The sequence below is a fragment of the Erinaceus europaeus genome, chromosome 14 (genome assembly GCF_950295315.1).
Source record: "Erinaceus europaeus chromosome 14, mEriEur2.1, whole genome shotgun sequence".
NCBI lineage: Eukaryota > Metazoa > Chordata > Mammalia > Eulipotyphla > Erinaceidae > Erinaceus > Erinaceus europaeus.
The window spans coordinates 31,965,198-31,987,645 of NC_080175.1; the positions used below are offsets into that span (position 1 = coordinate 31,965,198).

General features: G+C 49.4%; 1 protein-coding gene across 4 annotated transcripts in view; it reads left to right on the forward strand.

Moving 5' to 3' along the window:
* CRTAC1 (cartilage acidic protein 1) overlaps nucleotides 1–22,448 on the forward strand; it is a 188,766-nt gene that overhangs the window by 139,666 nt on the left and 26,652 nt on the right. For all 4 annotated transcript variants that reach the window (XM_060171522.1, XM_060171524.1, XM_007534148.2 and 1 more), the window contains exons 4-5: nucleotides 3,927–4,063; nucleotides 11,070–11,226. In XM_060171522.1, coding sequence (XP_060027505.1) covers nucleotides 3,927–4,063; nucleotides 11,070–11,226 — 294 coding nt within the window. The remainder of the gene's footprint in view (nucleotides 1–3,926; nucleotides 4,064–11,069; nucleotides 11,227–22,448) is intronic.

A 22,448-nucleotide genomic window follows, 5' to 3' on the forward strand; every position in this document is an offset into this window, starting at 1 on the left:
CTGCCCCCTGACTTGGTGAAGGACCAGAGCAAGGTGCAGCTACAAGAAGCCAGGAGGCAGGATTACACACTGACACCAGCCAGGGGCCAGTGCTGAGTGTTTATTACCTGTGCCATCGACCCACACAGCTCACTGTTTATCTGTCTTCCTGACACACCTAATTACCCAGGTTGCAGCTGCCACGGCGTTTGCTCTTCCTAAATCATGGGCTCCCATCCCTCCTGTCGCCCAGGCCTCCAGGCCTCTACCTGCAGAAGGGCTGCCATTGATTTTGCCGTTCCCATTTATGATCTACAAGGCTCTGCATCGCTGTTGCACATTTTACCTTAATTAGTTTATTCTTCTGGGCATCCCTGGTCAGCCCGGAAGCCAGGAGGCTGGAACACGGTGTGGGGGTGGGGGTGGGGGAGAGGCTAACAACACATGGTACCCTACCTTTCCGGCCACACAGACCAGCACCTCAACATCCCAGCACAGAATCTGCTAAGAACACTTGGGCCAGTTCTGCAGGATGCTGATAGGTGATCTGCAAAAAATGGGTTCCGAGGTCAAGTACATTTGACAAAAGCCAGATTGAATAAAATCAAAACAGGTGATTTATTGCAGAGGATCTCAAAGTTTTCATAGACTAGTGTCCACTGGGAAGTGCATAGAATGTTCTATCCTTCCTGAACTCAGATGGCCAGGGTCACAGAGGCCGGGGTCCACACAGCACCCTTGTGTGTGTGTGTGTGGGGGGGGGATGGCTGACAGGAGGAGGAGTTGAGGTGATGAGGCAAACGGGAGTGGAGGCACTCAGGGCACATGTTCTCCTCTTGACTGACAGAGGCTGGTGCTCAGCAGCTTGAGGAGTCTCTCTCGCTGAATGGACACATCTGAGAGAGCTGCCGGAGTCCCGGTAGTTGCTTTCTGTCCTGGCCTGAACTCTGGTAGAACTCAGACTCGGTCTTTTGAGAGAGGATAGGTAGCTGGAGGTACTGAATCAAAGGGCCCTGATCTGACAGAGAATGGAAAAGATCACTTGCAGATGGCGAAGGATGCACCCCCAAAAGCCCACAAGTCTGTGCCCAGAGACACCCCCAGGCACCTGGGCCCCAGGAAGCAATGGCAAGGCTGTTGCTCCATGGAGCATCCATAAGGATACAGTCTGTGCCTGCAGAACCTCTTCCGCCCTCCTGAAAGTCAAAGTGCCCTGAAAGCCTCAAGTGCCTTTTTTATTAAGGTTGTGGGAGAGTGAATTGGTGGAAAAACCTACCCTAAGCTGATGTGAACTATTAATAGGCTTTATTTATCCCACTAGTGCGAATATTCATACAGTTCACTGCAAAAATATTAATCTGTTTAATTACAGGTGCTGCCCTGGCCCCTGCTGGGGCTGTTATGCAATAAATGGTATGTGCACGGTGTCAACTTTCTAAAGGATGAAGGGAAAGTCTTGATTTCCAAACCGATCTTGGCCCCAGGGGTGATGCTGAGAATGAGGTCTGGAGTGGAGCAGAACTGCAGGAGAACCAAAGCCAAGCCAGGGCTTCAATGCCCTTTCATCTGAAATTCTCAAACAACTGCATGCTAAGGAAGCAAGAGTTGTTACCCTGATTCCTAGATGAGAAAACCAGGGCCAGGAACCTGTCCCCCCACTCAGCAGGTGAAATACTCAGACCTCCAGGCCCCAAAGGTTAACCCCAGCTACCCAAAGGATCCCCCTCCCTAGCTGTACAGAGGATCCCCTTTCCAGTGTCTGAAGGGTCCCCTCCCCCAATGCCTAGACAGTCCTAGAGCATCTAATGGGTTCCTCTCCCCAGTGCCCTGAGGGTCCCTCTCCTTAGTATCCAGTGGATCTCTCTTCCCAGTGTCCAGAGGGTCCTCCCCCCCCCCGTGTCCAGTGGGTCTCTCCCCCCAGTGCCCAGAGGGTCTCTCTCCCCAGCGTCCAGAGGGTCTCCCTCTCAGCCACAACACTTCTTCAGCCCAAGCCTCCCTCCAAGCAAACCAGCAAACACCTGCATGTCTCTTGGAATTGCTGTCCTCCTTATGAAGGGCCCCTCCAAGGGCAATGGGCCTCTGTATCAGCTGGAGAACCAGGCAGGCAGAACAGTTCTGACCAGGGCAAAATGAGCTGACAAGTATCCCTCAGGCTGACTGCAGACCGACAGCTGATGGATGTATCACCCCCCATGAGTCCCTAAGATCTCAGGAGGCTACTCAGAGACCTGACTTTTTTTTGTCCTTTTTTGAGGAGAGGTGCCTGAGTGGTCCTTTTCCTACTGTTCTCACCCACACTCACACATATTCACCTGGTCTGGAACCCCACCCCCAGATTCGGTCTCACACACTCACTTTCCCATAGACTCATTCTCATTCACTTGCTCTCTCAGACTCACTCATCACACTCTCATTGTTTTTCACTCTTATTTACACACACACACACACACACACACACACACACACACACACACACACACACACACGATCCCTGACTCATTTTCACACTTGCCTGCTCACACACACTCCCTCATTCTCACACTCTTAGCCTCTCACTTGCATACTTGTTCATTCTCTCTCACCATTGCTAACTCACCACATGCCTGTAGTTCAAAGCTAATGTCCCCAGAGGACCAGAGAGGGGACCTCATTTGTGAAATGGCAATTAGCTCATCCCTGTAAAGCCCAGGACTTCGGGGTGGGGTGGGGCTGCTGTGCTAAAGTGTCATGTGCTCCACCTTACATGTTCCTCACTGTGAACTTGAATGGAGCCAACCCCGTTGTCAGATCAAGGAAGCTGGGCACAGGGGTGCTAGCCACCTGCCCAAATCAGGGTCCAGGCAGGAAAATGGGATGCAGCTTGTCTCTGAATACTGCACCTCAGTCTAAGCCAGTACCTGGCCCCCAAGCACCTCTCCCTCGATTCCTCTTGCTGCACCTCCCCTGGGCTTTGGTTTGGATTTCTGAGTCAAGGCCTCTCCAGGATGCTTTTTCATTCAGAGTGACAAAGAGAGTCAGAAAGGGTAAGACATTGCCTCTGGTGCCAAGGCACCTCCCACATGGTAACAGGCCTTGAACCTGGGTCACTCGTATGACGAGGCCCATGCTCTCCCCATTAAGCCATCTCTACAGCCCCCTCCCCAGTTTCTCACGTTAGTCCTCAAAGGACTCACATTAACAATAAACTAAGGGTGAAGACTATGGAGAAATCCCTGCCTCACTAGTCTCAGAAGAAGGTCCCCTCTGACCCCCACCAACCCAGCACACGGAATCCTTCCATAGGATACAGATGCTTAGCCATGAATGAGTTGAGGACCCCCCAGGCCCCCAGTCACATATACTGCTGACATGTGAAGGGGCCTTAGTGCTCAGCAGCTCTCAAAGGGCTGGAGACCATTGTCCTCTGGGAGCCCAGCCCTGGGGGCCTCTCATGGCCACCAGTACCTCCCCACCCTAGTGCTGCTTCCCTTGGGGTAGAGGAGGAAGTGGTTCTGTCAGAGCTTAGTGCTCAGTCTTCTTCCATCTGGCCTTAGAGACCCACCGCCAGATGCGACCAAGTTTCTAAGGCTAGGTGGGGTCTCCATATCAGCAGAAATGTTTAGTGGCCACTCCTGGCTTGAGCTAGGATGTAAAATACTGGCAGCCCCAGAACTCCCTCTATGGTGTCCAGGGAGCACTGTACAGAAAGGCAGAATCCAGCCGTCCACGGTGATCTTAGACATGTAGCAGCAACAACAATGGCTCCCTCATTCCAGAGGCCTGGCTGGCCACTGTCTCAGAGCTCAGAATCTCTGCTGTCAACTGGAAACTGCTGTGTCCACCCCACCCCCATACAAAGGCATCTCCCTGGCTTCCAGGAGCACCCACCTGTGGTCTTCGCACCTGCCCAGTGCCCACAGCATACCCCCACCTCCGCCCCCTGTCAGCCCTCCTCCTCCTCTCTGCAGGAGTGGCCACCTACACCGACAAGCTCTTCAAATTTCGCAATAACCGTTGGGAAGACATCCTGAGCGACGAGGTGAACGTGGCCCGTGGCGTGGCCAGCCTCTTTGCCGGGCGTTCGGTGGCCTGTGTGGACAGGACGGTGAGTTGGGGGTGAAGGGGCAATGTGAGAGTCTGGGAAGGATCCAACAGTCAGAGCTGCACTCTCTCAGCTGTTGCCTCCTGCCTTGCACACAGTCCTAGCCTCACCCAGATGTGCAGAATGAGTGACAATGCATGTGTCCATCCTTCTTCCTGTGTGGTCCTCCTAGCAAGCAGAGGAGAGGCTGGCCAGGGGCGGTCAGCCCTAGGTCCACTGGACAGATGATCAGCCCAACCTTCAGCTTAGAGCAGTGACTCTATGGCCCCAAATGGACTGATCATACAACTAGACCATGAATGAGAAGCTTCCAGCACTAAACCTTGTGCTTATTTAGTCATTGCACTCAGATTTATTAAGTGCCTACTATGTGCCCTGCAGTGAACCTTAAGATCCCCCATACAAATGTTTGTGAGGCCACTGAGGCATAATGGGCTCCTGGGTGGAAGGGAGAAGGGGGCCTGGATATTCACCGATGGCTCCCTGTGTGCTCTCATGGGCCACTGATCTGCCCTGAGCAGAGCTGCAAGCCTGCGGTGGGTGAGAGGCAGGCCGAGGGAAAGCAGAGCAGCTGCAGCCATTTGTCTTATGGGGCAGCCGCCCAGGCTGGCATCCCAGCAGCCCCGGCAGAACTGGAGGCCCGTGGAGGTGATTTATCCCTCCTATCACCTGCTCTCTTGACACCCTCCTTGGCTTTACAAACAGTCATTTTGAAATCAGAGGCCCAGCTGCTGCCTGGACCCCCCATTGCCTCTGTGACCCTCATTCTGGGCCCAGGGCAGAAGGGCGTCTCATGTTAAGATTGAAATGGTACTGGGGGGATTGGGGATTCAGTGTGAATCTTCACAGCAGGGGCCTCCAGGCCTTGGGATAAGGCAGGTGCCAGGTATAAATATTTATTTCTTAACAAGCTGGTGCTGGGAGGAGAAGCCAAGCTGGGCTGTGAAGCCACATTTAGCCCTGACCTGAATCCGTGCCACCTGGACTCCTGCCTGGTGGGGAGGGGGTAAAACAGGGAAGGGGTGCCAGGACTGGCCACCAGTAGGGGCCTCTTCCCTCTTCCCTCTCCCCTCTGGGCTTCCTGCCCACTCTTTGAGGCCCAAAGCTCCCCATGCTCAGCTCAGGTGGGGGCCTGCTCAGAGCTGGCAGGAGAGCCACGAAGCTGGGTCACAAAGAGATGGACCCTTTGTCCTCACAAGGTCATCTGCGCACCCACACAATTAACCACGGGACAAAGGCACCGTTTGGAATGCAAAAAAAAAAAAAAAAGATAGGAAGGAAGAAAGGCAGGCATGTTAGCACCAGGAGAAGGCACACCGACACTTAGTGACTTGCTCGGTACTTGCTCGGCTCCAGCCTGTGTCTAGAGAGAACCCCTCTGACTGGTCTGTGGTTGAGTATACATGTTGCCATGAGCTATGACCGAGGTTCAAGCTCCTGGTCCCCACCTGCAAGGGGGAAACTTCACGAACAGTGATGCAGTGCTTCAAATGCTTCTCTGTCTCTCTCTCCCTAACCCCCTTCCCTCTCAATTTCTCTCTGTCCTATAAAGAGAGAGAGCCCTCCTGCACTGCTGATGGTAATATAAATTGGTCCAACTCCTGTGGAGAACAGTCTGGAAAACTCTCAGAAGGCTAGAAGTGGGTCTACCCTATGATCCTGCAATTCCTCTCCTGGGGATATATCCTAAGGAACCAAACACACCCATCCAAAAAGATCTGTGTATACCTATGTTCATAGCAGCACAATTTGTAATAGCCAAAACCTAGACGCAACCAGGTGTCCAACAACAGATGAGTGGCTGAGTAAGTTGTGGTCTATATATACAATAGAATACTACTCAGCTATTAAAAATGGTGAATTCACCTTCTTCACCTCATCTTTGAGGGGGCTTGAAGGAATCATGTTAAGTGAGACAAGCCAGGAAGAGAAGGATAAATATGGGATGACCTTTCTCAAAGCAGAACTTGGACTGGATTCGGTGTATTGCACCAAAGTAAAGAACTCTGGGGTGGGGGTGGGGGTGTGTTCAGGTCCAGGAACATGATGGCAGAGGAGGCCCTTGATAGGGAGTTTAGAGTGTTATGTGGAAAGCTGAAAAATATCACACAACTGTATTTTACTGTAGATGGTAAACAATCTTCCCAATAAAGGAAAGAGAGAGCAAAAAGGAAGGAAGGAGGGAGGGACAAGCAACATTTTAGTTTCATAAATACAGTTATTTGTGCTATAAATAATATGTAAATAAAGTGAAAGTTGGAATAAAACATGTATTTTCACTTTAAAAAAAAAAGTTTTCCTTGATATTCTCTTTCTGCATCCTCATCATACACCTCTGGGGCAAATTACACCCATTATCCCCATTTTACAGAGAAGAAAGCTGAAGTGTCAAGAAACTGAGCAACTTGACCTCAGCTAGATAGTGAGTGACAAGCAAAGCTCTCCTCCCTGAAAATGCTTCATCAGATGCCTTTTTAGCCTCTTTTTTTTTTTTTTTTTTTGCCTCCAGGGTTATCACTGGGGTTTGGTGCCTACACTACCAATCCACTGCTCCTGGAGGCCATCTTTTTTCCATTGCTGTTGTTGCTGCTGCTGCTGCTGCTGCTGTTGGATAGGACAGAAAGAAATTGAGAGAGGAGGGGAAGACAGGGGGAGCTCTCTCCCTGCAGGTGGAGAACTGGGGGCTCACACTGGGGTCCTCATGCAGATCCTTGTGCTTCACACTGTGTGCACTTAACCTGGTGCGCTACCATCTGGCTCCCCTTTTTAGCCTTTTAACCTACCTCTGGGTCACCCTGTAAACATTTCTTTTAAAATTTTTTATATTTATTTATTTATTTTCCCTTTTGCTGCCCTTGTTTTTTATTGTTGTTGTAGTTATTATTGTTGTTGTTATTGGTGTCATTGTTAGATAGGACAGAGAGAAATAGAGAGAGGAGGGGAAGACAGAGAGGAGGAGAGAAAGATAGATACCTGCTTGTGAAGCAACTCCCCTGCAGGTGGGGAGCGGGGGGCTTGAACTGGGATCCTCATGCTGGTTCTTGCACTTCGCACCACGTGCGCTTAACCCGCTGCACTACCGCCCAACTTCCCAAACATTTCTTTCTTTTCGCCTCCTCCTCCTCTGCAGAGCTGGGGCCTCACACATGAGTTCATCCCTCCCAGGCTGACTTTTCCATTCCAGTAGAAAGACAGAGAGGGAGACACACCACAGCGCCGTACTGGAACTTCTTCCAGTGCTGCAGTGTCTGTCATGTAGTGCTGGGCTTGAACATGGCCTGGATGCAAGACTCACACCCTACCACACTGTCTCTCCAGCCCCAAACACAAATTTCTAACACAGGTTTCCTTGTACAGTCACTGCTCCTTCTTCAGCCTACAGTAGCCCCGACCTGGGGCCTTTTAGTCTACTTGGTCAGCAGTTCTCAGAACAACTGACAACAAACATCAACACTGTTAGAAATGCAGAATCTCAGGGCCAGGCAGTGGCACACCTGGTCAAGTGCACATGTTACAATGTGCAAGGACCAGGATTCAACAATGTGCAAGGACCGGGATTCAAGCCCCCAGCCCCCACTGCAGGGGAGGGGAAGCTTCTCAAGTGGTGAAGTAGTGCTGCTACAGCTGTCTCTCTCTCCTCTAACTCCTTCCCTCTTGATTTCTCTTCGTCTCTATTCAATAAATAAAAATTTAAAAAGAGAAATTTATAAGCTAAAGGAAAAAGAAATGTAGAATCTCAGGCCACACCCCACTCCAGCCTGCAGACCTACTGAAATGGGGGTGGAGCCCAGCATCTTTATTTCTCTGCAGATAATTCTGATGCAAACTCAAGGCTGAGAGTCAGCTTCTCTACTCTGCCTGGGACTCCTCTCCCCTTGCAGCCCTCCTTTCTGCTCCACCCCAGACCAAGAGCACCCACCCACCTTTCATCTTCAGCCTCATCACTCCCCTGCCTTTCTGGATCCAGCTCAGAGCTGATCTCTTACAAGAGGCATTCATTGATCGATAGTGATTATGCCTCGTGTTTATATAGCATTTTTATCTTTCCAAAGGCCTTTCACATGTGTCATCTCGTTTCATCTTCTCAACAGTCCTTTTGGGAAGCAGGGGAATATGACCCTCATTTAACAGAGGAAGAGAACCAGCAGAAGGGGGTGAGACACCTGCCTGGGACCATAGAGCCAGTTAGGGACTGAACCTGACTTGGGACACAGGCTAATCTTTCTAGAGACCAAATCATAGTTTCCTGGTTCTCAATCATAGTTCTGAACCAGAAAAATCAACTTCACCTGAGAATTTGTCAGGAATGCAGATTTTGGGATTGGATGGTAGTGCACGTTACCATACAGACGGCCCAGGTTCAAGTCTCTCGTTCCCACCTATACAGGAAAACTTCAGAAGTAGTGAAGCAGTGTGCGAGTGTTTCGCTTTTCTCTCCCTCTTATTCTCCCTCTGTTGCCACCTCTCAGGTTACCTCTGTCTATGTAAAATAAATGAATAAAAGCATTTTAGGGGCCAAGTAGTGACATACCGAGTTACATGTGACCATGCACCAGGACTTTCTTGTTCTTGTTCCCCATCTGCAGGGGGGATGCTTCACAAGCAGTAAAGCAGTACTACAGGTGTCTGTCTGTCTCTCTTATCTTCTCCCACTTCTCTAAATTTTTCTCTGTCCTATAAATTAAAAATTTGAAAAGAAAATTAAAAAAAAAAAAAGGCTGCCCGGAGGAGTGGATTAATTATGTAGGCACCAAGCTCTGGCAGTTACCATGGTGGAATTAAAATAAAATAAAATAAAATAAAATAAAATAAAATAAAATAAAAACATGGCTCAAATTGTGCAGATCTTGGGTCTAGTCCTGACCTGAATCAGAAACTCCTGGATTGGACCCCAGAAACTAAGCCTTAATTAGTCATCCAGGCAAGTCTGATCAGGTTCATGAGTGAGACCTGATACCCAGACCCAAAGCCATAGAAACTTCTTCCCTCCCCTGGAATCACCTCACCCTCCCAGAATTATTGTGGTCAAGTTTACATGTGAATTTCTGGGGCTTCTGCAGGTAGGACACATTTGTGTTTGTCAGCCGTAACTACCCCGATGCACTGATGTCAGTAACTAGGTGTAACTGAACTTTACAGAGCTCTTCATTTTGAGCAGAGCGCACTTCAGTTCATTTGGGCTAATTGCCCATTTATTGACACAGTTGCAAAACAGCTGGTAGGGTCAGCAGCCCTTCCTGTGGCGGAGCACTTTCGCCTTTGGCCCCATTCATTCCCTCTTCTTCCAGCCATCCCAGGCTCAGCCACCCACCTCTGCGGTGGGCAAAAGCCTTTCTAAGTTGGCCCCTAATCAGGAAGCCATGTTGCAAAGCATTACATCTCCAGCTGCAGTTTTTGCCCAAGGAGCACATGGCCGTCTTGGAAAAATGCAGATTCTGACTCAACAGGCCTAGGCTGGGGCCTGTCCATCTGCATTTTTAACATACATCCAGGTGATGCCAGTACTGTGGGCCCTGCCAGCTTGAGTTCAATATACATAAAGCGTAGATCCCTCAGCAGTAGAATAGAAAGGACTCAGATCTCAAAAAGAAGGAAGAGGAAGAGGAGAAGGAGAAGAGACAGAAAGTCTTTAAGGACTTTATCCCCTGACGCTCCCTGCCCAGAAGTTGGCATTCCAGCAATACAGTTTGTGGCTTCTCTACTTATGTCTCTTCCTGGAAGGTTCTTTCCTGATTGAGATAATGCATAGAAGGCCTTTTCTGAACTTCCCATGGTTAGTTCCCTCCCTTTGCTTGGAGCCCCTCTTATGTTCCTCAGGAAACCCTGTGCCCACCCTCCTCCTCATGTCCACAGCTGTCTGAGCATTGAGTTGTCCCATCCCTTGGGGAAGGCCAGCAGTGAGACAGAGCCATAGAAAATGCTCCCTAAGAAGGCCAGTGACCAGCTAGAGCTTCTGCTCGAGGGACCACTGGGTGAGAAATAGAGACAAACAAAGAGGGCCAAGATGAGTACCTTGAGTCTAACTCTTCCTGTTGTGTTGGTTGGTGTTTGTAACTTGCCTTTCAGCTAAACCATATGCTCCCTGCGAACAGATATGTCATCTCGTGCTTTTATAGCAGAGCACCTTTGCATAGTCAAGAGTTTTTGAGCTCCAAGAACTCTTGACTATCTGGTTAATTGGAGGGAAATGATGAAAGAGTGAGTGGACAGTTAGAAGCTGGTTGGGACACTATGTGAATCTCATAGGCGAAAAGAGGTGTCCTTTGAAGAAATAACACCATTATAATTACAAGCAGAGAAAAACCTTCTGTGTGTTTTGTACTAGAGAAGAGAATGACGACAGCAAAGAGGAGCTGATGCCCAGCGCTGCTCCCAGATGCACAGGGGGAAATAAAAAATGAGACAATGCTATAAACGCAGGAGCAATATCACATTTCTTTCTGGTAATGCAGAGGAAACAAGGGAATGGAGAAGTAGAAAGAAAACCTTGCCTATCAGAGCTTTTATGTTGCCCAAATCAAGGAAAGGAAGTCTGCAGGATGGTAAGGACGGGGGAGGGAGACAGCTCAGGAATTTGCTTGTCATCGTGGTGGGAGTGAGCGTGAATGGGAGCGACCGAGAATAATGGGAATCCGTGGATCAATCAATCAGCAAATATTTATTGAGCAGCTAGCCTGGCTGGCAGCTGAAGAGATCTCAGCTGGAGGAAGACATACTAGAAAATTGTCTATATAGAGGTGGCTGTGGGGGGAGAGGGGGAGACGTGCTTTTCTAGAACAGCCTGGAAGGGGAAACAGGGCTGACTCATTGTGATACCCCTATTCCTGGTGCAGTTTCTGTGTTAACCAAACACCTCTGGAGTGGTGTCCTGAGCAGCCTGACCTGGGGAGAATAAGCCCACCCTGAGGAAAGACTGGTCCTGCCAGCGGAGGGCAGGAGCCTGGGTCTGGATAAAAGCTGCCATGAACCCAAGGGCCAGATCACCCACAATTCCTCCCTTCTTCCTCAGGGCTCAGGTCTCTACTCCATCTATATCGTCAATTACGCCTATGGGAACGTGGGCCCGGATGCCCTCATTGAAATGGACCCTGAGGCCAGCGACCTCTCCCAGGGCATCTTGGCGCTCAGAGATGTGGCCGCCGAGGCTGGGGTCAGCAAGTACACAGGTATGCAGAGTAACTTGGTGCAGGTCCGGGCTCTGGAGGGGCCAGGAGCTGGTATCCAGGGCTGAGGTTTGGGCCCTATGAGGTTGAGTCCTAATACTGGAGGTGGACTTATATCTCTGCAGAGGGGGATCCTAGGCTTTCTTCCCTCCTGCCACCCATAGAAGGCTTCTCCAAACTTCTCCCCAAGGATTAATGAGCTACTGGACAGGAGCAGAAGGGGGTGGGGTTGTGGAGGAAAGTGGGGTGAGAACACCACAGTGACCTCCTCTCCCCCAGAAGCTCTCACCTGATCCCCCGCTGTAGCAGGGATGGGCAAGCAGGCTCTGTGAGAGAAAACTGACAGCTCACAAAGACTGAGATTTAAAGCCTTCTTTATTGCCAAACAGCAAATGAAATTATTTACTTACACATAAGCGGCCAGGAATGGTAGCTAAACCCCTAAGCTTCGGCTGGGTCCTGTCTCAGATAACTGAGCTCAAAGAATCCTGTTCTTGTTCCAAAACCTGTCCAGGACTCTTTTTGTCATTGTTGTTGTTGTTCTGGAATGCACACTCCCCTAGTCCCACCCCATCACCCAGTCTTTCTGGTCAGGGACCTATTGTCTGAGGCTCTCACAAGATGATCTTTCTAGGGAAGGTTGTTTTTCTAATTCGAGCCTGGCTGCTGACTAAACTCTGATCAGCTGCCAGTAGACTGCTGACGGCAGAGCAATCCAGTTCCTGTGCAGGGTGCCAAGAAGTGGGGAGCCAGGGAGCTATGTGTGACAGCTTCTTACGTTAACTCTGGCCTCACTCACACCCAGCCTGCATCTTGGTTTGCTTTTGTTGTTGTTGCTGTTGTTGTTAAGATTTATTTCTTTATTAACAAGAGAAGAGAGGAGAGAGAGAGAGAGAGAGAGAGAGAGAGAGAGAGAGAGAGAACCAGAGCATCACTCTGGCATGTATGATGCCAGGAAGCAAACTCAAGGACCTCATGCTTTTACATCCCAGCATTTTTAAAAATCCACTGTGCCACCCCCTGAGCCACCAAGCCTGCACTCTGGATATAGCATTATAGGACCCACTGGCTAACCTTCCCCCATCTGTCTCATCTCACACTAAAGCTTTCCATCCACCTGCCTGAATCCAAGTCCCAGAGCTGAAAGGCTACTGGAGAGGTCATTTTGACCATGCCCCTACCTCTAGGTGTCAGGATGGTGGCATAACCTCACAGTCTGGACCAAGAAAGATTGAGAAAGACTCCCTCCCTCCCCCATACCCCCAAGTCTCTGATGCCTTTCTCCAGCCACCTTTCCACCTCGGTGAGAAGGGAAGATGAATGCTGACCTATCTGTTGAAGTTTTCTGGGACCAATGGATGGCCAGACAATGAAATAGTTTGCACAGCTCAAGCCCCATCAAAGTTCCCAGGAGCGCCACGTGTGAGCGCATGGCAGGGAGGCTGCGTATCAGTAATAAGACCTGGTTTGCTGGGGAAGGGAATCAGCATGCAGGAGCTTCTGCCCAGATCCACACAGTCCATTTTTCTGAATAGTTCCTAGTTCTGTGCACCGGGCTAGCTTGGCAATTAAGTGCCTTGATCTGCCGGGGAAGGAGGGTGGGCTGGGGAGATGAAGCACTTGAAAATGATGAGCTGGAAGGGAGGCAGGTCTGGGAGAGAGGCCGCCACACAGAATAAAAGAATGCAGGAGGTTGCTGCTGGGTTTGTTCACACTGGCTTGGGCTGGCAAAAACTGGGGAAGGGAGGGGTTGGAGGTACTGAAAGGAGGAGCTGAGGAGCACTGGGGGGAGGGGGGAGCTCCTGCCAAGTGCACCAGTCTGGAAGGGCTGAGGTAGCTCATGAAAGGGCCTGCAGCTTCTGTGGAGCAGGCAGGCGGGCAGGCCGGGGCAGCTGGTGTGCCTGAAGGACACGGTAGAGCAGCTTTGCAGATTTCCAAAAGCTATTTGGCTGGCAGGAACCTATTTGGCCCACCAAGTTCCTGTTCTGTCTACCCGCCTTCCCCAGCCCATCCTTCCCCTACCCACCAAGCTCTCAGACACCCCTGCAGCCCCCATTGTCACTCCACTAATGGCACAGGGACATTTGGTTGGTGGGGGCAGAGGGGGTCCAGAGTGCTCTCTGAGCCCCAGCAATAGTTCCCAAGCATAAGGGCCACCGGGCAGAGCCTGGTTTGATGGCTAGGGCTCTGGCATGTGGCTACCACTCAACTCCAGGCGGGCCAAGGGGCATAGAGAGTGGGGGGAGGTAGGCAGTCATGGGCTAGGCATCCACAGGCTGGGAGGGAAGTCATGGTAGATGTGCATTCAGGGGCAGTGTAACCCTGGAGCCAAGCCACACAATACCTATCTGCTGGCCAGAGCTCAGAGAGCCCTTACTTTTACAAAAGACCAAAGCAGGGTCCAGTGAGAAGGGACTTGCCCAAGGTCAGTCACACAGGAGAAACTAACCTTAGAGCATGTCCCCTGATGCTTCTAACCTGCTAGCGTCTCTGGGTAGTTGTCGATGGAGGGTCCTCCTCCCCATTTAAAAAAGGAAGCCCTTCACTTCAGGGGACCCAGGACAAGCAGCCCCCAAATTGGATTTGGATTACAGCTCCTGGTTTTTGTGGCTGAGACAGCTGCCTGGCCTGGGGTGCTCCAGGCAGCTGGGGGAGCCCAGTGACCCCATGGGCTAACTGGGCAAGGGCACTGCCCACACCCACTAGGTCCTGCTCTCCTGGAGGAGGAGGGGAGACTGCCTCTCCAGACTAGTCTGCTGTACAGCCTCTATGCTGGGTCACAGTGCCATCTAGTGGCCGGTGTGCCCACTCTCCGGGGGACTCAACGGTCCCAGGAGGATGGTTGAGATTTTGGTGCTGAGTTGGGCATTAATAAGGCCAGTGCCTGAGATTAGTAGTTTCCTGAGAATCCTGGGCCCTGACTCCCCCAGCTGCCTGAAGATTCTTACAGTGTGGATGGCACAGGGTGCTGTCAAGGTGGGTCTCCAGAGAGCAACTTCTCCCCATGCCATGCCTCTCTCATCTAGCATGGAACCAAAAGCGTAGAGGGATGCATCAAGGGGTCTGCACCTCTGCCACCTGGGTGCCCATGGGCAGAGCTCTCTGAATGCCCTGAACCAGCCATCTAGCAGAGACAGTGGAAGATGGGATCTGGAAGCAACGAGCCTGTGCAGAGCCAGCCTTCTCCACACAACCCTGTCTAGGCAGCAGGGACCAAGCTATGAATTCTCTAGGTCTGTTTTCTTTTCTTTTTCTTCTTTCTTTTTGTTAGAGACAGGGAGAAATGGAGAAGGGTGGGGGAGTGAGAAAGAAAGAAAGAAAGAAAGAAAGAAAGAAAGAAAGAAAGAAAGAAAGAAAGAAATAGAGACAACTGCAGCACTACTTCACCATTTGTGAAGCTTCCCTCTGCAGCTGGGGGCCAAGAGCTTGAACCTGGGCCCTTGTGCATGTTAGCATGTATCCTCAAGCAGGTGCACCACTGCCCAGTCTCTGGCCTCTGTCTTCTCACCTGCAGAAGAGGAGTGTTGTTGGAAAGAACCTGGTACGTACCTGGCATAGAGCCCTGCCCACAGGCAGCACCCATCAAGCATGTTGATTGTTAAGACCGTCATCCTCCAAAGTCCTGACAGTGATTCCAGGGCCTTCTGCTGGGCATCTCCTGGGTGTAGGAAGCGCCATGTTAATGCAGGAGGAAACACTGAGCTAGCAGGCCCTCCCCAGCCCTGGATGCATTCATGTGTTCCCAAGCCATCCTCCCCTTTCCCTCTGGGACCATCTCTTGATGGATTGCCCCTGCCGCCCCCTCACCCATCTCCAGGATCTCTGCATCTGGCCTCACCCTTTGAGGGAGCATCTTTCCAGGCTGCAAGGTGGTGATGAAAGGCACCTTAAAAGAAATTTGGAAAGAAAATGAAGGTGGATTTATGATGATGGGTGGGGAGTTTTGCTGTTGGCTGGGAGCTGTGTAGAACAAAGCAGAGGGCAGATCTGATTTATAGAAAGTCATTATTGGCGGAGACAAAGAGACCTAGAGCCCAGCTGAGGCCTTCTGGCGGATCCCTGCCAGTGGCACTGGAGAGGTGACAGGGTGGAGATGGAGTTACAGGGCCTCTTGGGTTCCCAGGCAAAGACTAGACAGACAACCAGTGACAGACAGGGCTGGAGTGACAGGTCCCTTGGCCAGGGCTAGGGCTAGGGCCCCCCTCCACACCCCCAGGGAGCAGCCACAGGTGGTCTGCCCGGGGAACCCAAAGGCCCAGGATGATTGACAGGTGGGGGCATTGCTTTTCCTTTCAAGCAAGCACAGATATGATACACAAGACAAGTGCAACTGTGATGTGCTTTTATCGTTTGCAGCTAAAACGAGATTTTAGAGAAATGTCAGGACTGTGGCTGACCTCTCTAGGTCTGACAAAAGCCAGAGTTCCTCCTCTGTCAAGAGGGCACATTGGTAGAAATGTGTGCGGACACATAGATGTGTGCTGTCCACGCTCCAGGGCCACTCAGACGTGGACTCAAACTGTGACCCACCCGCTATCTGCTGGCTATGATGGCAGTTCCACGAGGAGCTGTTTCTCTGCCAGGAAACGGTGAGATGAGATGCCTGGTACAAGACCAAGCAGCCAGAGGAGCTGTTCCTGCTGCTGTTTTGCCTGCCCTCATTCCCCCACAGCTCTCCCTCGCCCCCTCACTGTTGGGGGGGGAGGCTGCAGGGTGTACTGTAAGGAGTGGCTTCCTTCCTACATCCAGTGCACAAGTGATGTTGTCCTGCCCACCTCCCCCTCACCACCCAGCAGGGACATGCTGGATGCAGGCAGGTGGGGAAGGGAGCAGTCCTGCCCTGTGCTATGTCCTGTCCTTACACTCCAACTCCTCCTCCAACGCACATGCCACACACACACACACACACACACACACACACACACACACACACACATGCCTGTGTGTCCCTCCACCTACCTGTCCCCACATCCTGGCTTTACAGTAACTTTGATGCTCTTGGCAGCCAGCAGGTCTTGCTGCTCACCAGGATCATCTTTCTGTCAAAGTCTCAGCAGATTGATGGTGTAGGTCTAAATTCCTTGGTCGAAAGCGTCTCTCCTCTGAGCCTTCATGGTGCAGACTCTTGGCAGGCCTGGCATAAGGTCCCAGCTGTACCTAGTCTGTGGCCCAGCCTAGAGAAAGCCCCAGAAAGCAGAGCTGGAAGGGGCTGTGGGGACTCCCCATTTTCTAGGAGAAGAGAGCACACTTCCCAAGGCCCTGCAGCCAGAGCAGGGCAGAAGTCGGCTGAAAACCTTGAAGTGTCTCCTTACCATGCTAGAAGAAGAAGAACCATGGTGAATCTCTCTGCCTCTGCATGCCTGGGCTCTCACAAGCACAGTTTGGGATGCTTCAGTAGGACATTCCCCAACCCCCCCCCCCACATACACACACACACACACAATCTCTCTTTCCCTTCCTCACTTGCTTCTGCCCCCAAGACTGGCCCAGATACAGTCTTAGTGATGACTCCCCAGTACCCAAATTGGACTTGAGTCTGCATCATCCAAGTGTGAGGCTCAGAGGGTTGAGGTGCAGTCTGAAGAATAAGTGAAGCTGTCCCGTGGGGCTCTGACCCAACAAACAGATCATAATGTGGGGTGCCTGGCTGTGGCTGCAGGAGGAGGGAGCTTATCACTCTACCTCTCCTACCCAGAGTTGGGGGTGGGGGCAGTGCAGGGAGCAGCATTCGCATCCCACAACAGAACAAGGAGCCTTTTGAAGCTCCAAAGCATTGGGGGGAAAGAAAGAGTATTAGTCACCCAGCACGTGGGAAATGGTCCAGCTAATGATTATGTGGCACCTGATATTTGCTGAGGTACTTTCTAAAAGCCCCCGTACTTAATATTCATGACAGCCCAAGGAGGAATTCTTCATGTGACTATCTTATCTCATCACAGGTGAGAAAGCAGATGCTCAGCAAGGTTCAGCCAAAGGAACAAGGTCACATAGCTCGAACTTTCTGGTCCCAGGCCTGTCCTACTGCCTCTCTGGCCCCATGGAGAACTACTTGTCCCTAGGAGGATGGGCTGGCTGGCCCCAGATAGAAAGGAAATGACTGATATAATGTAACCCCCCATACCCTGAGGCTAAACAAAGCTGCAGGGCGCATAAGTCGACCTCCTGTGGCCTCAGTGAGGAGTGCAGACACCCCAAGCCACTCCTGCCTCCTTCTCCAGCTTGGCCCCACCCTGAGGTTGCTGCGGCTGGTGCCCAAGAGGCTGGCTTCCCAACTGTCGACTCACCTGCTCCCCAACTGTGCAGCCAACTTGCCAAGAAGGAGTTGTGGGACCGTCTCTGTTATGGTCCGGTTGCCATGGCAATAAATTGTCACTAATTAGTAGTATGGTTACCATGGCAATTTTCTAGTAATTACAGGTTACAAATGGTGCAAGGCTTCAACCCAACCCAATTAGTTAATTAGAAAGATTGAGAAATTTGTCCAAAAGGGAAATAACCTGCTTTGTAGAAAATGAAGGGAATGTGTCACAGTCCAGGAGCCAGAGGCAGAGAGGAAATTGGAGGATGCCAGAGTTGGGGAGAATGGATGGTGTCACATGGTGGAGAGCCTGGGATCCCCGCTACTGGGGTTTCTGGGAACCCAGGCAAGGCTGAAGGTTGCTCACAGAGGCCTGTTCTTGGACTGAAGTCTGACAGGAGTTGAGCAGGGGCAGCTGCCAGTGGCCACTTACTGGATCCTCTCTGAATGGGCAGGAGTGGAGCCCAGGTTACAGCCTAGCAGTTGTCCCTGTGCTTGGGGAAGTTGTCTGCTAACCTCGCCCCACGTGCAGCCGCCTTCTCCTGATGGAAAGCACAGGTCGTATCTGGCCTGCTGCATCCCCCGTGCCTGGCCTACTTTCTCCTTGGAGCCCCTTGGAAGCTGGTTGGATTACCTGGGAGGAATGGGGGACCTAGGGCCAAGAAGATGCTAACCAGGTGCCTAACCAGGAGAACAATGAGAGTGGAAACGCCCTTAGCCCTTAGCCCCAGCACCAGCCCCAGTGGGGAGGTTCCATCTGTACAGGAACGCCACTCAGGGGCACTAAGAATCCCCACCCAGAGGCAGGTAGACCAGGCCCAGAGTCACCCGGGTCAGCCTGAACTCTTTGTTCTTTTTTTTATTATTAGTCATTTAATAGTTTACAAAATCATAAGATTACAGGATGTAGAGGTGCAGGTGGTGACACACCTGATTGAGTGCACATGTTACAATGCGCAAGGACCAGGATTCAAGCCCCCAAAGCCCCCAGCCCCCACCTGCAGGGAAAACTTCACAAGTGGTGAAGTAGGGATGCAGATATCTCTCTATCTCTCTCCCTCACTATCTCCCCACTCCCCTCTCGATTACACTTTGTCTCTACCCAAATAAATAAATTAAATTTAAAAAATGTGTTTTTTAAAAAAAAGAATATAGGATGTAGTTCCACACCACACCCACCACCACCAAAGCTCTTTTTTTTTTATTTAAGAAAGGATTAATTAACAAAACCATAGGGTAGAAGGGGTACAACTCCACACAATTCCCACCACCCAATCTCCATAACCCACCCCCTCCCCTGATAGCTTTCCCATTCTCTATCCCTCTGGGAGCATGGACCCAGGGTCATTGAGGGTTGCAGAAGGTAGAAGGTCTGGCTTCTGTTGCTTCCCCGCTGGACATGGGCGTTGACTGGTTGGTCCATACTCCCAGTCTGCCTCTCTCTTTCCCTAGTAGGGTGTGTCTCTGGGGAAGCTGAGCTCCAGGACACATTGGTGGGGTCTTCAATCCAGGGAAGCCTGGCCGGCATCCTGATGACATCTGGAACCTGGTGACTGAAAAGAGAGATAACATACGAAGCCAAACAAATTGTTGAGCAATCATGGACCCAAAGCTTGGAATAGTGGAGAGGAAGTGTTAGGGAGGTACTCACTGCAAACTCTAGTGTACTTCTGCTTTCAGGTATATATTTTGCAGTAGTTTATGGATACGTGTGCACATAAGCTCTCTCTCACAGAAACTGGTGTATATCTAGGTTATGGGACTTTGTTAGAAAGTGAACCATCTGAGATGAAATTAGAGTGTACTATAAAAGGAAAGGTCTCACCCGAGTAATGAAGCTGAAGGGTTCTCATTCCACACGTGAAGTCTCTGGACACAGTCTGAGGTGAAGCATGTTGAGGTGGCAATCGTTTCGTTGGTTAGGTTGTGATCGGCGGATGCAATATTATTTGGTATGGATTGGGAGAGGCATACGGGAAAGTGGGCCCTATCCAAGGGTTCCAGGACTGGGGGAAGTAGGAGCTCTATAGTGGAGATGTGAGGTTCCTGCTGTCTTAGGGTTCAAAAAGACAATCGATAGTTAATGTTATCATCACATTATTTGGTAATTGGGTTAACTTTGAAAAGTCCTTTTGTTATGGTTTGCTGTACAGTACCCAGTATCTTTTATATAGCTGTGCTATTGGATGCTTCTAATCTGCTTGGTCTAGGCTTTTGAGAGAGTCCGCATATCAAATACACAGCCTATATATTAAAAGGATTCAGTTTGTGTTTTGAAAAACTTTGAGACATACAATTGATTTTCCCCCTCTCATATTAATTAACTACTTATTTATATAATAATTGTTAAGTCTTCTTGGCTGATTGATCATTATGTAATGTCCTTGCCTATCTTTTATTACTTTATTTAATTTAAAATCTATCGTGTCTGAGATGAGAATGGCTGTTCCTGCCCTTTTTTGTGGTCCGTTAGCCTGTATGATAGTTTTCCATCCTTTCACTTTAAGTCTGTGTTTATCTTGTTGTGACAGATGGGATTCTTGCAAGCAGCATATGGTTGGGTTATGTTTTCTGATCCATTCCCCCCACCCTGTGCCTTTTGATGGGTGAGTTTAAGCCATTGATGTTTATTGATATTATGGATTTAATGTATTGTAGTGCCATTGTTCAAAAAAAATTTTTTTGTTTGCTCTGATATATTGCCAGTATTATAGTGATGTTCTTGTTTATAAGAGGTCTTTTAGAACCTCTTTCAGGGCCAGCTTGGTGATGGTTGCCTCCTTTAACTGTTGTTTATCTAAGAAGGTTTTGATCCCTCCATCTAGTTTGAATGAAAGTCTAGCAGGATATATTATCCTTGGTTGAAACCCTTTTTCATTCAGGGCTCGATAGATATCTTGCCATTCCCTTCTGGCTTTTAGAGTTTGAGTGGAGAAGTCTGCAGATAATCTTATGGGTTTTCCCTTGTATGTGACTTTTTGTTTCTCTCTTGCAGCCTTTAGGATCCTTTCTTTATCCTTACTTCTTCTCATTGTGACTATGATGTGTCTTGGTGTCTTAGGTCTGGGTTGATTCTGTTTGGTACTCTCTGGGCCTCTTGAATCTTGATGTCCTTTCTGTTATTCAGGTCTGGGAAGTTTTCTTCTATTATTTCCTCTAGAATGTTTGCTTCCCCTTCCTCTCTTTCTTCCTCTGGCAGGCCAATTATATGAATGTTACTTCTTTTGAGATCATCCCATATGTCTCTGTTGTTGTTTTCAGTGTCTCTCAATCTCTTTTTAAGCTCTTTCACCTCTTTCTTCGTTTTCTCTAGCTCATCCTCTGTCTGACTAATTCTGTTTTCTGCTTCTGTTAGTCTGCTTTCCCTTGCCTCAGCTTCTTTCTTCATTACAGCTATTTCAGCTTTCAGTTCTCTAATTGCCTCAAGATAATCAGTATTTTCCTTGGGGGTCTCAACTGTTGTTTCCCTAATACTGCCATTCCTTTCCTCCAATGTTGTTTTCATTTCTGTGATTAATAAGTTTATTATTGCTTGCATACTTTTCTTATCTATGGTTACTTCTGGCTGATTTGTAGTTTCTTCTGGGCTCTTGTCTTCATTCATTGGAGTAGCAGTTTTATTTGTTTTTGATCTACCCATTTGTTTGATTTATGTGTTTCTTTTTTTTATGCTCTGTTGTTCCTCAGTTGTTGTGCCTTGAGTACAAGTAACACTGTACTAAATACCTTTATGACAATTGCACTCACCAACCTCAGGAATTACAGTAGCAACTGAAGCAAGTATTGAAGTAGTTTGATCATTACCAGTTAGCCAAATAATTTTTCCAGTCCGTGAAAAAAATAGTAACCAAATCCCAGTGAAGAAAGAGAAAAGAAAGAAAGGATAGCAAGAATAGACAGTTATGCAAATCTGCTATCCACTGTATATTCTAGGGGTAACAAGAGGGGAAAGGGAACTAGAGCAGAGATACACACATAGAGAGTCCACTCTGAGTCAGATTTCTTCCCCAAAATAATTCACAAATTCAGAAAGGCAAAGAAGAAGGAAGAAGTGTATGACAATATTAAAAAAAAGAGAGAGAGAGAGAGAGAGAGAGACAAGAGAGAGAAAAGGAAAAAGATAAGAAAAAGAGCTGTAATTAAAGAGCAGTGAAAGGAAATTCCCAAATGTATATCAGTGAATTCAAAAAAGCACACTGTTTGTTGGTGTGGGGGTTGGGGGCTGTGACTTTGGAAGCTGTAGGATTAAGGAAGAAGGGATGACAAGAATGAGAAAAAGAAAAAAAAAAAGAGAGAGAGAGAGAGAAAGAAAAAGATAAGAAAAAGAACAGTCATAAAAGGGCAGTGAAAGGAAAGGCTTTTTTTTAATGTATTTATTTTTAATTATTTAATTAGCTATGCAGGGTGAGGTGGGGGGGTGTTGGCTACTAAGAAAGAAAAAAGGCCAGAGGTTTCAGAAGGGTATAGACTTAGAATTAATGATACTCCCTGGTGGGACAGTAATTTGGTAAAGAAAAGGACTGGTTGGGGGGTAGGCCAGGAAGGAGGTATATTTGAAAATTAAAGGGAAGAAAAAATTTTTTTTTCCTTTTTTTTTTTTCCCCTTTTTTCCCTACTCTAATTCTTAACCCAAATTACGTTATAGTCACCTCCTTGGTGTCGCTGCTAGGACCCCTTATTGGCTGGCCTGCTAAAGGCAGAAAATCCTACTGTTTCCAGGAGATGTGGTCAGAGCTCAGCCACTAGCAGCTTCTCAGTCCACCATCTTCTGGGAACCCCCCCCCCCCCCGCCGAAGCTTTTTTAAAGGATTTCTCAAAGATGAAAACTAGCTCCAAGTCCTTTTGATCCAATGAGAGCTGTACTCAGGGATGTCCTCGGATCCACCCTCAGGGTCGCGGTGGTCCCCGGAGACTCCCAAGAGAAAAG